Source organism: Mustelus asterias, chromosome 19, assembly GCF_964213995.1.
Source record: "Mustelus asterias chromosome 19, sMusAst1.hap1.1, whole genome shotgun sequence".
Classification (NCBI taxonomy): Eukaryota; Metazoa; Chordata; class Chondrichthyes; order Carcharhiniformes; family Triakidae; genus Mustelus; species Mustelus asterias.
Window position 1 is genome coordinate 85,263,579 of NC_135819.1, and position 14,047 is coordinate 85,277,625.

General features: G+C 42.5%; 1 protein-coding gene across 1 annotated transcript in view; it reads left to right on the forward strand.

Moving 5' to 3' along the window:
- Nucleotides 1-14,047, forward strand: part of LOC144507517 (protein piccolo-like) — a 351,797-nt gene that overhangs the window by 65,090 nt on the left and 272,660 nt on the right. The window contains exons 4-5 of the mRNA XM_078234644.1: nucleotides 6,343-8,491; nucleotides 11,212-11,348. Coding sequence (XP_078090770.1) covers nucleotides 6,343-8,491; nucleotides 11,212-11,348 — 2,286 coding nt within the window. The remainder of the gene's footprint in view (nucleotides 1-6,342; nucleotides 8,492-11,211; nucleotides 11,349-14,047) is intronic.

Genomic DNA, 14,047 nt, shown 5'->3' on the forward strand with positions numbered 1-14,047 from the left:
GTTCTGTGCTGTACTGTTCTATGTTCTATGTTCTAACTCCTGAGAATTGGCGATAAAAAATATTCACTATGAACCCAGGAACTTCCACAGCTGCCTCAGTATACTTCCTGTAAAGTTTGTGTTCCATTCCCCCAGTTTCTCCATCGCATCGGCTCTGATGATGCAGAATTTCCTGTTTTTGTTTCAGATTTCCATCATCCGCAGTATTTTGCTTTTTATTCCTCCCATTATTGTTGACAAGGTCCTCAGCCATGCCTAAACCTTTTATGCTCATCCCTTTCTGCACTTCACAGAACTAAATTAAGGTTCCCCTTATCCTCAACTTCCACCCACCAGCCACCAAAGTCAATGGATCATCTCCTGCTATTTTGCCAACTCTACTGTGAGGTTACCATCATCACATCTTTTCCTAATCTCCTTTCCGTGTTTTAAAGGGACTGTTCTCTCCATTACAGCACAATCTAGTCCTCAGTCGCCCCAACTGCTTGTCCTCTTCCCACAACACCTCCTCACACACAAGAACAGGAGATACAACATTTTCCTTTTCACCTCCTCTATTGGCTGCTCACAAGGTGGTTGCCTCGTCACTGGACAAATGCACAACAAGAAAGGCCACAATATAAAACAAAGGTATACTGAACCACAATGAAGCTACACACCATATTCTGGAATTAACCCAGCTCTCTACATTCCTGGACTCTGAGATATGAGCGGAGGAGGCTGAGGGGAGACTTAGTAGAGGTTTATAAAATGATGAGGGGGATAGATAGAGTGAACGTTCAAAGACTATTTCTTCAGGTGGATGGAGCTATTACAAGGGGGCATAACTATAGGGTTCGTGGTGCGAGATATAGGAAGGATGTCAGAGGTAGGTTCTTTACGCAGAGAGTGGTTGGGGTGTGGAATGGACTGCCTGCAGTGATAGTGGAGTCAGACACTTTAGGAACATTTAAGCGGTTATTGGATAGGCACATGGAGCACACCAGGATGATAGGGAGTGGGATAGCTTGATCTTGGTTTCAGATAAAGCTCGGCACAACATCGTGGGCCGAAGGGCCTGTTCTGTGCTGTACTGTTCTATGTTCTATGTCCCTTGTCCAAAAACAATCATCCCATCCAATTTAATTCTATAAGCTAAATCCAGCAAATAGTTACCACCCATGAGTTATTTTTCAGTTTAGGAATCTGTCTTCAGTTCAGTGCAGTTTATCTCTGAGGTTTTCAAATCAGCAGCTTACAGCCGAGAGTTCTGCTTTCTAGGAGAGTTCCAGCTGGGTGTGGCTGTGATTGTAACTGTTTTTCTGCTTCTCTTCTTTCTCATTTCTCCCTCACCTGCCAGTACAGATCTACACAATAAGAAGTCTAACAACACCAGGTTAAAGTCCAACAGGTTTATTTGGCATTTGCTACCAAATAAACCTGTTGGACTTTAACCTGGTGTTGTTAGACTTCTTACTGTGTTTACCCCAGTCCAATGCCGGCATCTCCACATCAGTACCGATCTACACAGCTACTGATCTACCTTCATTCCCTTTTGATCTTTTCCTCGCTAAAAAACTCACCTTAGAAGCCAGCCTTTTAAGACAGACGTGTGAACTGTATTCTCATGACTCCACTTTAAATTCAATTTGTCTGTGGTTTTAACACCTAGAATTCCATACTCTTCCCGATTGCATTCAATAAATATCTAATGACCTTGCTTCGAAACTAACTCACAAATCAAAACCCTTTCAGACAGCTGTATTATTTTCAATTCCTTTCATCTGATTCTTCAAACTTTATTTCATCCAAGCTTCGTTAATCAATATTGTATTCCATTCTTAAATCTTTACTTTATTCAAGCTGTTGACAAAATCTATGGAGAAAGAAGCCAATCAGATCCCTTGAGCTAACAAGTAAGGAATTAGTTTTATTGTTAAAAACACTCAGGTAAAAGTGTAAGATGTATTAAAAAAGTACAAACACATCCAAAATATCCCACAACACACACTCTCACACACACACACACGCACACTCACTCACTCGCACAGATTCACACACAAGCACAGATTCACACACACTCAGATTCACACACACTCAGATTCACACACACTCAGATTCAGACACATACACGTACACACACACATTCACACACACACTCACACACACATACACACACGCTCGCACAGATTCTCACACACTCACAGATTCACACACACTCACAGATTCAGTCACATACACCTACACACACATACACTAACACACACACTAGCATGCCAGCTTCAGAGTGGAGAAGGTGGAATGATAGGAATTTGATTTATTGTTGTCACATGTACTGGTATCCAGTTAAAATTATTGTTTCTTGCACAATATACAGATGAAACATACCGTACAAAGGGAAAGAAAGGAGAGGGTGCAGAATGCAGTGTTACAGTCATAGCTAGGGTGTAGAGGAAGATTAACTTAATACGAGGTCCATACAAAAGTCTGACAGCAGCAGGGAAGAAGCTGTTCTTGAGTCAGTTGGTACGTGACCTCAGACTTCTGTATATTTTTCCCAGTGGAAGAAGGTGGAAGAGAGTTTGTCCGGGTGCGTGTGGTCCTTGATTATGCCAGCTGCTTTTCCGAGGCAGCTGGAAGTGTAAGCTGTGTCAATGGATGGGAGGCTGGTTTGTGAGAAAGACTGGGCTTTGTTCACAACTCTTTATAAGAACATAAGAACTAGGAGCAGGAGTAGGCCATCTGGCCCCTCGAGCCTGCTCCGCCATTCAGTAAGATCATGGCTGATCTTTTTGTGGACTCAGCTCCACTTACCCGCCCGCTCACCATAACCCTTAATTCCTTTACTGTTCAAAAATGTATCTATCCTTGCCTTAAAAACATTCAATGAGGTAGCCTCAACTGCTTCACAGGGCAGGAATTCCACAGATTCACAACCCTTTGTGTGAAGAAGTTCCTCCTCAACTCAGTCCTAAATCTGTTCCCCCTTATTTTGAGGCCATGCTCCCTAGTTCTAGTTTCACCTGCCAGTAGAACCAACCTATCTTATCTATTCCCTTCATAATCTTATATGTTTCTATAAGATCTCCCCTCATTCTTCTGAATTCCAATGAGTATAGTCCCAGTCCACTCAGTCTCTCCTCATAAGCCAACCCTCTCAACTCCGGAATCAACCTCATGAATCTCCTCTGCAACCCCTCCAGTGCCAGTATATCCTTTCTCAAGTAAGGAGACAAAAACTGTACATAGTACTCCAGGTGTAGCCTCACCAGCCCTTATACTTGTAGTTTTTTTGCAGTCTTGGGCAGAGCAGGAGCCATACCAAGCTGTGATACAACCAGAAAGAATACTTTCTATGGTTCATCTATAAAAGTTGGAAAGAGTCATTGCTGACATGCCAAATTTCCTTAGCTTCCTGAGAAAGTAGAGACATTGGTGGGCTTTCTTAACTCGGGATCAATGTCTGTTAGAGAAACAGAACTACATGTCCCAATATTCCTTCGCTGGTCTTGAAATTCCAGTGGGACTATGGCTGACGTAAGCTGTCATTTCTGAAGATAGTCTCTTTCAACTGGAGTCTTTCTCTTTCCAAAGTGAGTACTATGACACTTGATGCTCCTTTCTGTGAGAATGCTCAAACTCTGTGATATTTTCCAAAATGTAACAGAAATACGGTCCTGAAAGAGAAAGCAGCAAGGAGAGAAAGATGATGTCACTTTCTGCAGAGATCTGGGGTGTGGTTTTCCCGGCCCGCTGCGCTACTCGAGTAGCACAACAGAACGGGAAATACCAGCGGGAGGGCTGAAATGGGAATCATGACCGGTGTCCGGCCGGTCGTGACTTTCCTGGGTTATTTTTTATGGCGTAATCAGCCTCATGCCAGGAAACAGCGCGAGGCTAATTACCAGATTGAAGTTGATATTTGAATCTCATAAACAAGCCTGGGATGGTATCGTACGGGCTCACTAATGTTTCTGACCCTGCCTGGGGAGGTACCACCAGTGGGGATTAAAGCTGGTCTCAGCAATGGCCTTGCTGGTGAGGGCTATTAAGGACTCCTGGGAGGTCAGAGGCAGGGGCTGCACCTGGGGCAGTTGCAGCCTGGCACTACCAGCTTGGAACCCTGACACTGTCCATCTGACACTAGTCAGTGACAAGGGGGCAGGCCGATCGGTGGTGGTGGGGTAAGGGACACTGCTACGCACTCTGCACAGTGATTGGTGCGAGAGGGAGGCAGGCGATCAGGGAGGGCCATTGGGGGCCAGGTGGTCGGGCTGCCCATGGGAGACTGTCAGGGCCGGTGATCGAGGGGGAAGGAGTTGGGGAAGCCATTGGGAGGCTGACGATGAGGAGGCCTGCGATTGGGGGTGAGGTGGCCAGTGCGCATGCGCCCATCTTCCTACAGGGAGACTGATGCATGTGCAGTGGTCCACACAGCATGCTGAAGCCGGCCTCTCGGGGATTAGCACCCCCCCCCCCCTGCCCCCACACACACACACACACATACACCGGCTACCCCTGTGAAGCACAGAGTGCCAGAAATGCAATCAACTAAGTTCGCCCAAAAAACGGGTGGGAAAATCCCCTGTTTTCCCACCCGTTGGGCACTTAGTTTTTTGGGGGGAAAATCACGCCCCCCCCCCTCCCCCGACTTTTTCAATATCTCTGGCAAAAGCAAAATGGCCACTGTCAAATCAAAGACAAAGGTAATGGGGTTTTCCCATTGGACAGTGACTAACTTCTTACTGTCGAGGGATGTCTCCCACAAGACAGATGTTTAACCATTGAGACAGTCAAAAAGTGACTGTGCGGAGTCTGTATGTTCTCCCCGTGTCTGCGTGGGCTTCCTTCGCGTGTTCCGGTTTCCTCCCACAGTTCGAAAGACATGTTGGTGAGGTGAATTGGCTGTGCTAAATTCTCCCTCAGTGTATCCGAACAGGCATTGGAGTGTGGCGACTAGGGGATTTTCACAGTAACTTCATTGCGGTGTTAATTTAAGCCTACATGTGACTAATAAATAATAACAATAACTGTTCTTCCCTATTGCTATTTTTCCACCCTCCCCAGTCACCTATTTAGACTCAATTACATTTCTAACTCCTCCCTGTGCCAATGAAAGATTATTTTATTCGGGGAAAGTATGTTAAATGAGTATAAAGATCTGTTTAGGGCACAACAAGAATATTCTGTCCAGTTCTGGTCATCACACTTTAGGAAGGACAAAAAGTGCCGTGAGAGGGTGCAGAGGAGAATTGGCAGAATGTTTCTGGAGGTGACTTTAGCTCCAAGGTTAAATTGCAGAAGCTGGGGCTGTTATCCTTGGAGAAAAGGGTATTGGGGAGAGATTTGATGAGATGTGCAAGACCTGTGATTTAAATAAGGTGGGCATAGAAAAGCTCTCTCCATTAATGGGGCAAGGATCAGAGGACACAGATTTAAATGTTTGGGCAAGAGATACAGGGAGGAATGTGAGAAAGAATTTTTTATTCAGCGAGTGGTGGTTAGAGTCACAGAGGTTTACAGCATGGAAACAGGCCCTCCGGCCCAACTTGTCCATGCCGCCCTTTTTTTAAAACCCCTAAGCTAATCCCAATTGCCCGCATTTGGCCCATATCCCTCCATACCCATCTTACCCATGTATCTGTCTAAATGCTTTTTAAAAGATAAAATTGTACCTGCCTCTACTACTACCTCTGGCAGCTTGTTCCAGGCACTCACCACCCTCTGTGTGAAAAAATTGCCCCTGTGGACACTTTTGTATCTCTCCCCTCTCACCTTAAACCTATGCCCTCTAGTTTTAGACTCCCTTACCTTTGGGAAAATATATTGACTATCTACCTTGTCTATGTCACTCATTATTTTATTGTTACATCAAAATTATCTCATTCAATATGACTTGGAACTTGCTGCCACAAGGTTGTTGGAAGTGGCAACAATGAATAATCTCAAAAAGAAATTTGACAAACACGTGAGAAAAATAAACTTGCATGATTTTGGGAATGGAACTGGGAGAATGGGACTCTTCAGATCACTTGGCAGAGAGGCAGCATGGAGCTGATAGGTTGAATGGCCTCCTTCTGTTCTGTAATCAGAAACATTAACTTTATTTCTGTCTCCACAGGGGCTGCCTGACCTGCTGCATATTTCTAACACGTTCTGTTTTAATGTTAAATGTCCAGTATTTTACTTTTGTATAAGTAAGGATATATTCAACAGTTACCTCAACAAAGATAAAATGTACTTTTGGTGCTTGTTGGTTTAAATGTGTGCTTTTGTCTTTTCTTGCTTGGATTTTAATCTTTTGGTGGCAATTTATTGACCATTGCAAACAATATTGATTTGAATAATGCATTTTTGTTTCAGAGTATAGGTTCTCAAAACTCCACACCAGTAGGTACTCAGAAAAAAGTGAAGAGAACTCTTCCTAATCCTCCTCCAGAGGAGGTTGGAGTCACTGGGAGCCAAGCAGCATTTTCCACCGTCAGCTCAGTTTCCCGCAGAAGAGTTTGCCGGACCAACACCATGGCCAGAGCTAAAATTCTGCAGGACATTGACAGGGAATTGGAACTGGTGGAAAGAGAGTCTTCCAAACTCCGGAAAAAGCAGGCAGAACTAGATGAAGAAGAAAAAGAAATTGACGCCAAATTACGATATTTAGAAATGGGCATCAATCGAAGAAAAGAAGCCTTGTTAAAGGAAAGAGAGAAAAGAGAGCGTGCCTACTTACAGGGTGTGGCTGAGGAACGAGATTATATGTCTGATAGTGAAGTTAGCAACATAAGAGAGACCAGAATGGATGGACAATGTGGATTGGAGAGACCGAGAACTGCACCACAGCCTGATTATGATCAGTTTTTGTCAGCTCAGACTCAGGCACAACCTCAGTATGCAACCACGCCAAGCCATTACACACAATACCAGTACTCTACTCCTCAACCAACCCAGACCCAAACTCAATTCCAACAGCAGTCTCCTTACCAAGAACAGGCATTGTATCATCAGCAAGTTTCTCCCTATCAAACCCAATCCACATATCAGGCTGTCCCCACTATCACTTATCAACAACAGCCCTCTCCTTCTCAAACCCAACCAACAGTCTACGCACACCCATCACAAATGATGCTGATTCAACAAAAACCAAGGCAGACAACACTTGTTGACCTTGAACCCAAAATAACGACAGACTATGAGGTGATCCATTCTCAGTCTCTTCTGCTGTCTTCCACTTCTGCTGACAGCACATATGCAGTACCTCACTTGGGTAGTAAGTACAGTAATTTAGATCTTAGAATAGGGCTGGATGAAAGGGGAACCATAGCAAGTAGCCCAATGTCAAACATTTCTGCAGAATCTTATTACGCTGATCTAGAACATCACACACCTCGGAATTATGTTCTGATTGATGACATTGGTGAACTCACTAAAGGATCCAGTTCCCTCACCACTGGATTCAATCTTCATGATTTACAAAAGGAAGTACAAAAAAACGAGCGTCTGCTTCGCGCGAGTGAATTGCGCAGAACTGGGGATGTGAAAGATTTTATTGGGCCCCTGCAGGCCTCAACCCGGTTACACTCGTATGGCAAAGCAGATGAAGATTCCATGGAGGATCCTTACGAACTAAAGCTGTTAAAGCAACAAATTAAACAAGAGTTCCGCAGAGGTACTGAAGGTTTGGAACATCTTTCTGGCCTTCCTCAATATTACCATGGTGATAGCGGCTACAAACACTTTCCAAAGTCTGAAAAATACAGCATAGGGAGACTCACTTTGGAAAAACAAGCTGCAAAGCAATTGCCGCCATCTATCCTTTACCAAAAGCAGACCAAACACAAAAAGCAATTGCTCGACCCCAAATTCTCCAAGTTTTTGCCAATTCAAGAAGCCCGTGATGTAGAGTCTGATTTTCCGAGCTACTTGGGAACTACATCAGCAGTTACTGGTGCTACCTCCCGAGCAAGGCTTATTCAGGATGATATAACATTTAGCTTAAGAAAGAATATCCGAGACCAGCAGAAGTTTCTGGGGCCAGCAATCAGATCGGCATTAGATGATGAAATTGACAAAGCATACACGAGTGGAACCAGATGCAGGCCCTCATCAGTTTATGGACTTGATTTAACAATTAAAAGAGACCCTTCCAATACATCTCTGCGGATAAAAGGTCAGGAAACTGATGCATTAGATATTGCCTATGCACATAGCACTCCCTCTGTACGAACAAAGCCATCCAGTTTACCTATTAGTCACAGTAGAGGGAGAATTCCCATAGTAGCCCAGAACTCAGAGGAAGAGAGTCCCTTGAGTCCTGTTGGACAGCCAATGGGAATGGCCCGAGCAGCAGCTGGTCCATTGCCACCAATATCTGCTGATACAAGGGAACAATTTGGTTCGAGCCACTCACTGCCAGAAGTACAACAACACATGAGAGAGGAGTCACGGACACGTGGATATGACCGTGACATAGCATTTATCATGGATGACTTCCAACATGCCATGTCAGACAGTGAAGGTAAAACGGGACTCAGGATTTTGTGTTATCATCAACAGAATTCCCCTTCTATGCATGTATATAGTTTCTGTTTATTCCTTATGGACTCTCGTTCTTGCTTGTACTTTATTTTCATTTGTGTATTTGTGTGTACCTCAGCGAGAAAGGTTTCCTCATGCAAGCATGTTACAAACATTAGAGAAGTTTCACATTGAGAATTTCCTGTCAACCATTTTCAAATAAGGAAATTAGAATGTTAATGAACTGCAAACATGAATTTCAGTTGAATGTGTACAATGTTATTTGATCTGTGATCCTGCAAACCTGGAAAGATTTTGAGGAACATGTTTTTTTTTCCATTTCCTTTATAATTTCATTTTCTGTATGTGAAACCCTCTACATTCCATTGCTTCTAAAACCATTCCCGCGTATTAGCTCTAAGTGTTCTGAAGCCATGAGAAAATTAGTAGCATTGTTATTGTAATGTCAGTCTATACTGTAGGATGTTAGGAATAATTTTATTCCAATATGATAATTTAATAAAAATGGGGAAGATGTCTTTAAAACTTTCTACCATATTTATTTTAAACAAATGATGAAGAATTAGAAAATGTTGGAAGTGTTGTGTTTTGATCATTTTGACGTATAGTTTAACTAGGATGATGAAGATGAGATTCTGACAATTTATTTCTCATTTGCTTATTTTTATATTTTGGAGTTGGCTACACTCTGGAGATGCCTGTGTGCAGTGCCTCACATCAAAAACAAATAGAATACACAAATGTGTCTGACTTTTCAGATAGGCAATGTTCCCTGTGCCATAGTTTTAACATGGTAGCTGTACACAACATTAGGTTAGTGAATGGCATTGCTCAGTGTGTGATGATGGTGTGGTACAGTTCACCCAGGGATTTCAATGTGGTGAGACAACATTCACTTTTGCATGTATGTTGTCGTCTGGAGCTATGGATAGTGATGGGTAGAGACTCCAGCGTTCTTTCCATCACATTTCCCTGCTCTTACCACTTGCCTTCGGGGTATGTTGGAAGGATTTGCAGGGCCACGTTATGAATGCACCTTCCTTGGTCATCAAGTCCTGGAGTGGGACTTGAACTTGGAGCTTCTGGCTCAGAGACAAGGATATTACCCACTGCTCCACAGTCCTGAGTCAATGTGTACTCTGGCAGCATTATCAATGTGACAATCTCTGTGCACATTTAATTTTAAAACTGTTGGAAATATTCTTCTTGCGCAATGAGGGATGGACAATAAATGTCGGCCTAACCAGCGACACCCATATCTCAAGAACAAATATTTTTTTAAATTGTTAAGCACTAACGATATAGTACAGATACACACAAAATGTGTTTCTCAATTTTAAGGTTATTTTCCAAAACAGTTATAGAATACTCATTAATTTTATTGTAAATAAATTTGAGTTTAAAGATATTGCTGCTGATTGGTTTCAGAAGAGATCACTGCAGTTAGATTTCTTGGTGTCCTTCATCGCATATAAATAAAATCAAGATTATCTGAGAAACCAAACTATTCTGATACTGCTTTTTTTCTTTCTTTTTTCCCTTCTCTTGCTTTATATCAAACAGGGGTGTGCACAACACTGAAACAATTAACTGAACCCAACCAAACTAAGTTCATTGAAATAAATTGTGAGTTGAATGATTTGGTTAGACTTTGAGCTTTGTAAAATTGAGTTTGCTAACTAATGGAGGAGCACTGAGTGACATCACAAGGCATGGTCATTGGTTCTTGGGAAGATTTGTGTATTGAAAATACCACAGGAAGCAAAAGACAAATCTACATGTATTATTGTGCTAGGCTTTTAGTTTCAGCTATTCACCTCATCAATTAAGATGCTTCATGTTTTAACTGAGGATTTAACTGCTTCAGATTAGACAAATGCAAATCCAAAACCAAACTCTATTGGTATATTGTTCCGTTTTTCAGCATACAGCTGGCTTCCGAGATCTTCCTTCAGTAAAATAATTTCCCTCAAAAGATTTGGGGTAGATTTCTCACACATTCATTGTCAATGGATGGAAAATCTAGCCCTTGGTCAGTCAAAGTCCAGTATCCTGCAAATTGTGATAGATCATAAAAACAATGAAAGACCAGCCACTGTTCATTCTAACTATTATATCCTTATGTTGTCCACTTTCTTGACCCTTGGTTTTGAAACTCAGCAATGCATGTTTCCCAGAATCTATGGCAGAGTTTTTGTTGTCTTGATCAGTTTCCATTTTCTCATCACAACTCTGAAAAATAATTGATTCAATTAAGATATTTTCAGTCAACTAATCTGGCTGTAACCCCAGATGATGAAGGTACTTCTTTATTTAGTTTTGACTTTATATTTTACAGCTAACTATATAATTCTTCACACAAAAAATTGACAAATAATAATGATGGGGCAATGACAGTATTTATGCTATTAAAATTCAGAAAACTATCTAATGATTTCAACATCAGATGGTTTGCACATCTTTAACTTCTGGTTCAAAAATGTGTGATATATTTACAAATTACCTTCCTGGTCGTCAATTGCACTTTCAATGGATCGTCATAGTCTGGTTGTAATCTTGCATGAAAATATTGAAAAATGCATAGACTTGCATGCGGCAGTGGCCAAATATCCCATATGGTGTCCCCCTCCTGACAACAAGATGCAATCCTGAACTCCTGTTGTCTGACCTGGGAAACTGACATTTCCTTGATTTTCAAAGCCTATCACCTTCGTCGCGAAGAAACAGATTGGTTTGACAAGCCACGTGAGTCTCGCCTTGAGGATGCACCTGCCATAAATCGCAAACTTCCAGAGAAGTTAACCCACTCGAGGCAACCGGAACAACAGCCTACAGAAGTAAGGAACCATTTAGCAGTTTTAACTTTTGCATTCATCATTATTATTCATTTCCAATTCCTATTGAAGTTACAATGTCGTTATTGATTTAACTTATGCAGTTTTGTCCAAGAGATCCTAAGGAATGTCAGAATATTAAGTTTAGAAAATATTATAATCTAATATTTTAGCTTAGAACTTCCAATATCTGCATTAGGATAATATATTAATAAGACTGGTTAGGTGCATTGACCCGAACAGGCGCCGGAGTGTGGCGACTAGGGGAATTTCACAGTAACTTCATTGCAGTGTTAATGTAAGCCTTACTTGTGACTAATAAATAAACTTTTTAAACTTTAAGAATATCCTTCTGTTCATGTAAAGTAAAAATATATTGCATTGTGTAGAGGTGTAGAAGCCACGCCGGCAGAGTGGCCTCTGACTGAGCTAGAAACCAAAAGATTGAAGTACAGCCCAATGTAAAAAAAAACTAAAAATAGGAAAAAGGACTCCAGGGAAACTGAACAGCACCCCCCCCCTCCTCCCCCCCATCCCCCCCACCTCCCCCCTCCACCTCGCCATTAATGAGATACTAATGTCATCTTTAATTAACACAACTACCCTTGCACCTTTTCCCTACTCCCTATGCTTCCTCAAAGTCACTTACCCATCAACGTTTAGGTCCCAATCTATACCAGCCAGCTGCTATGTCTCAAATACCATAATGGCAGATTGAGAGTTAGGATTTATTTCTGGAAATAACAGGCTGCTGCATTGTCAAAAAGACTCTGATATCCTATTGGAAAGAAATCCAGCCTGGCCTGTATGTGACTCCAGCCTCACAATTAAGTGGCCTCTGAAGTGGTCAGACAAACCGTTTGTATCATCCCTTTAACTTGGCAACAAATTGGGAATAATTAACAACCCTACCAAGGCCAGAATGTTGTGTGATTTCAAGAAATTAGATATAGCTCTTGGGGCTAAAGTGATCAACGGTTCCGGGGTGTCAGGATATTGAATTCGATGATCAGCCATGATGATAATGAATGGCAGAGCAGGCTCGAAGGGCCGAATGGCTTCCTCCTGTTTCTAGTTTCTATGTTTCTATGTTACCAGTGATACTACAATCCAGGAATTAATTGAATGAAATTATATTCCTGTGGGGAGATAGCAGTAAAGGCTGGGGGAGGCGTGCAGTGGACGGGGAGATTCTTGTTCGAGCCAATATGGAAGGAAAATATGAAATGTATTCTCATTGGTTGGAAGTTGCAAAACATTGTGAGCAAACCAATGCAGAGAAAGGAATAGGAATCCAGTGATTTAGCATCACAAAGATGCTGAATATATTAACCAGCACAAACTCACTGACAGATAATAACTCACCATTAGTATTATAAGATCATAAGAACTAGGAGTTGGAATAATCCATTTGAACCATCAAACCTGCTCCGTCTTTCAGTAAGATCACGGTTTATCTAATTGTGGTCTTAACTCCAAATTACTGCCAATAGACTTTAATTCCCTTGTAGATCAAAGGTCTGTCAATCTCAGCCTTGAATATATTCAATAATCCAGCTATTCCCTCTATTCCATCCCTATTCATGTACCCATTCAGTTGCCTCTTAAATGTTGCTAATGTGCCTGCTTCCACTACCTCCTCTGGCAGCACGTTCCAGGCACCCACCACTCTCTGCATGAAAAACGTCCCCCAAACATCTGCCTTAAACTTTCCCCCTTTCACCTTGAACCTGTGCCCCCTTGTAATTGACACCTCTACCCTGGGAAAAAGCCTCTGACTATCCACCCTGTCTATGCCTCTCATAATTTTGTAGACCTCTACCAGGTCTCCCCTCAGCCTCCATCTTTCCACCCTCTCCTCATAGCCAACACCCTCGAGACCAGGCAACATCCTGGTGAACCTTTTTTGCACTCTCTCCAAAGCTTCCACGACTTCCTGGTAGTGTGGTGACCAGAACTGCATGCAATACTCCAAATGCGGCCTAACCAAGGTTTTATGTAGCTGCAACATGATTTCCCAACTCCTGTACTCAATGCCCTGGCTGATAAAGGCAAGCATGCCATATGCCTTCTTAATCACCTTGGCCACCTATGTTGCCACTTCTGGGAACTATGGACCTGCACGCCCAGTTCCCTCTGTATGTTAATGTTCCTAAGAGTTTTGCCATTTACAGTACAATTCACACCTAAATTTGATCCTCCAAAATGCATCACCTCACATTTGTCCGGATTAAACTCCATCTATAAAATGATGAAGGGGATAGATAGAGTGAACGTTCAAAGACTATTTCCTCGGGTGGATGGAGCTATTACAAGGGGGCATAACTATAGGGTTCGTGGTGGGAGATACAGGACGGATATCAGAGGTAGGTTCTTTACGCAGAGAGTGGTTGGGGTGTGGAATGGACTGCCTGCAGTGATAGTGGAGTCAGACACTTTAGAAACATTTAAGCGGTTATTGGATAGGCACATGGAGCACACCAGGATGATAGGGAGTGGGATAGCTTGATCTTGGTTTCAGATAAAGCTCGGCACAACATCGTGGGCCGAAGGGCCTGTTCTGTGCTGTACTGTTCTATGTTCTATGTTCTATCTACGATTTCTGTGCCTGAGCCTCCAATCTATCGATATCCTGTTGCATCCTCTGACAATCCCCGGCACTATCAGCAACTCCACCAATCTTTGTGTCATCCGCAAACTTA